At 43.4% G+C, this 2,480-nt stretch overlaps 1 protein-coding gene across 1 annotated transcript; it reads left to right on the top strand.

The window, feature by feature from the left end:
* The first annotated feature begins 820 nt into the window (after nucleotides 1–820).
* LOC143825552 (olfactory receptor 10C1-like) lies at nucleotides 821–1,759 on the top strand. The gene has a single exon (XM_077313613.1). It carries the CDS (start codon nucleotides 827–829, stop codon nucleotides 1,757–1,759), a length of 933 nt encoding a protein of 310 aa, XP_077169728.1. The 5' UTR covers nucleotides 821–826.
* The last annotated feature ends 721 nt before the right edge of the window (nucleotides 1,760–2,480 follow it).

Below are 2,480 nucleotides of genomic sequence, written 5' to 3'. Positions count from 1 at the left end.
TGGGGTCGTACTGGTTTTCATTGTTTTATTGTGAACTGCCACAAGTATGATTGGAGAGTGGAGGTATACAAATAACAAACAAATAAATAAAATGAATAAAAATGATGAGCCTTTCTCAAATTCCACCTTCACAAGGCATTGTCCCTTATTCTCCAAGAATTTCCCATGCTGGCCACTCCAGGTGAGAAAGTGGCTTGCCCAGGTCACCCTGCAAGTTCCCTTTGCAGAGTTAGGATTTAAACCTAGGTCTCCAGATGTAGTTCAAATGAAGACGCCTATACTCCATTCATCTCTTGTTCACACACAAAACTACTTGGGATTTGCCTCAGTATGATTAGCAGAACAAATTGCTATTGCTCACTGAGGATTTGGTCTCATGGGTGGCTGCAGGAGTTATCAAAATACCCTAATTCCTGCCCTGACTCAGTCTACTGTGAAAGAGCCAAAGACGTCATCAACCTTTATTTCAGAGGTAGGAAAGATTTAAATGTACATAATATGATCCCACACTTTTGGTGTAGCGGTTAAGAGTGGTGACTTCCAATTTGGAGGGCCATATTTAATTCCCTGGTCCTCCAATTACAGCCAGCTGGATGATCTTGAGTGAGTCACAGTCCAGTTAGAGCTGGGAGATGAAGGGAAGGCAATTGTCAGCCACATGGAGATTTCTTCAGGTAGTGAAAACCAAGGTATAAAAATCAAATTTCTTCTTCTAGATTGAAAAGAATATGAACAATGTTTCTTTTAACATTTTATTTTCAGATATATAGTCATATATTTCCATCTCTTCCCAACCAATCAGTCAAAGCATGCAAAAGAAGAAATCATGGAAAATGTCACCTCAGTGAAGACTTTTATTTTACTTGGCTTCTCAAATGCTCCCAAATGGCGAATTCTCTTCTTTGTCATCTTCTTGTGCATTTACATCGCCACAGTACTTGGCAATCTCCTCATTATTGTCATTGTTATTGTTGACTCGGCCCTCTCCACTCCTATGTACTTTTTCCTCAGAAACTTATCTTTCTTAGAGATCTGCTACACTTCTGTCACCATTCCCAAGATGCTGGATAACATCCTTGCTCTGGATAAAACCATCTCCTTACGTGCCTGTGCCGCTCAAATGTATTTCTTCCTCTTCTTTGGAGCTACGGAGTGCTGCCTCCTAGCCTTCATGGCCTATGATCGCTACGTTGCTATATGCAATCCTCTGCGTTACCCCGTCATCATGAGAAAGAGGGTGTGTGTTCAGCTTGCTGCCCTGTCCTGGACCTGTGGCAGCTTAGTGGCTGTGGGTCACACCACCTTCATTTTCACCCTTCCTTTCTGCGATTCCAATGTCATCAACCACTTCTTCTGTGAAATCCAGCCAGTGTTAGAGCTGGTGTGTGGAGACACTTATTGGAATGAAGTCCAAATCATTGGAGCAGCTGCGTTTGTGATCCTGTTGCCCTTCATGCTGATCCTCTTGTCCTATTCCCAAATCATCGCCACCATCCTAAGGATGAAATCAGCCAAAAGCAGGCAGAAGGCTTTCTCCACCTGCTCCTCACACCTCATTGTCGTCTCGTTATTCTATGGCACAGCCATTTTCATATACATACGCCCAAAATCAACTTACTCTCTGAATGTGGACAAACTCCTCTCTCTTTTCTATTCAGTGATTACTCCAATATTGAATCCCATTATCTACAGTCTGAGAAACCAGGACGTTAAAGGGGCTCTCAAGAGAACAGTGTTAAAGTTAAGGCCTTCAAAATGATAAATATTTAAGAGAGAGAGGGAGTTCTGTGAAATCCTTGCTATTCAACTGGCCTTACCTGCAGTATGATGCAGGACAAGTTTTTGTTATTGTGGCAGAGGAAGGTGTCCTCTAAAGACTTTTTTAGTCACTGTACTACACACAAGTTAAATAGGTCCTAAAGCAAACAAAAATATTTGACATAAGCAGAATTAGGAACCGTCAATTTGATTTAAGTACCTTTGATGGGATAAGAGTGAAATCATATTTGATTAGCAGGGTGGCAATTTGATTAGCAGGGTGGCAATTCAAACTCACTTTTTTGGCTTAAATATGGCCGCACCTGATTTTATTATACCACTCTGCACAGGGCTGGCCTTGCGTGGTAAGTAGCCTGACCCCTCAGCTGTCCAGCTGTTCAATCTGAGGATCCAGGGATGCCTTGGGAGCCACTCCATCCCAGCCAGTAGAACAGGTCCTCCTCATCTGGAATCCCTTACCAGGAAGCAACCCTATCGAACCCTACCATGTGTCAACCTCAGTTTGGGCCCCGTGGGTCACTTAGCTACAAGCTCCTGGCCACCTAGCTGGGTAGGCCGTGCTCGATCTTAGCTGATCTTCTTAAGGAGACCCCCAGCCTTCAAGGAGTCCAGGATGCAACAGGCTCTTACCATGCCTAAACTGAATGTGACAGGGATACACACAACAGGAACATGTAACCAAAGCTTTAACAAAGGGGAGG

This window comes from Paroedura picta, chromosome 16 (genome assembly GCF_049243985.1).
Source record: "Paroedura picta isolate Pp20150507F chromosome 16, Ppicta_v3.0, whole genome shotgun sequence".
Classification (NCBI taxonomy): Eukaryota; Metazoa; Chordata; class Lepidosauria; order Squamata; family Gekkonidae; genus Paroedura; species Paroedura picta.
This window is presented reverse-complemented; position numbering and strand designations above follow the sequence as displayed.

Excerpts from the sequence above, each read along its gene's own strand:
- LOC143825552 (XM_077313613.1), top strand. The coding sequence starts at position 827 with ATGGAAAATGTCACCTCAGTGAAGACTTTTATTTTACTTGGCTTCTCA.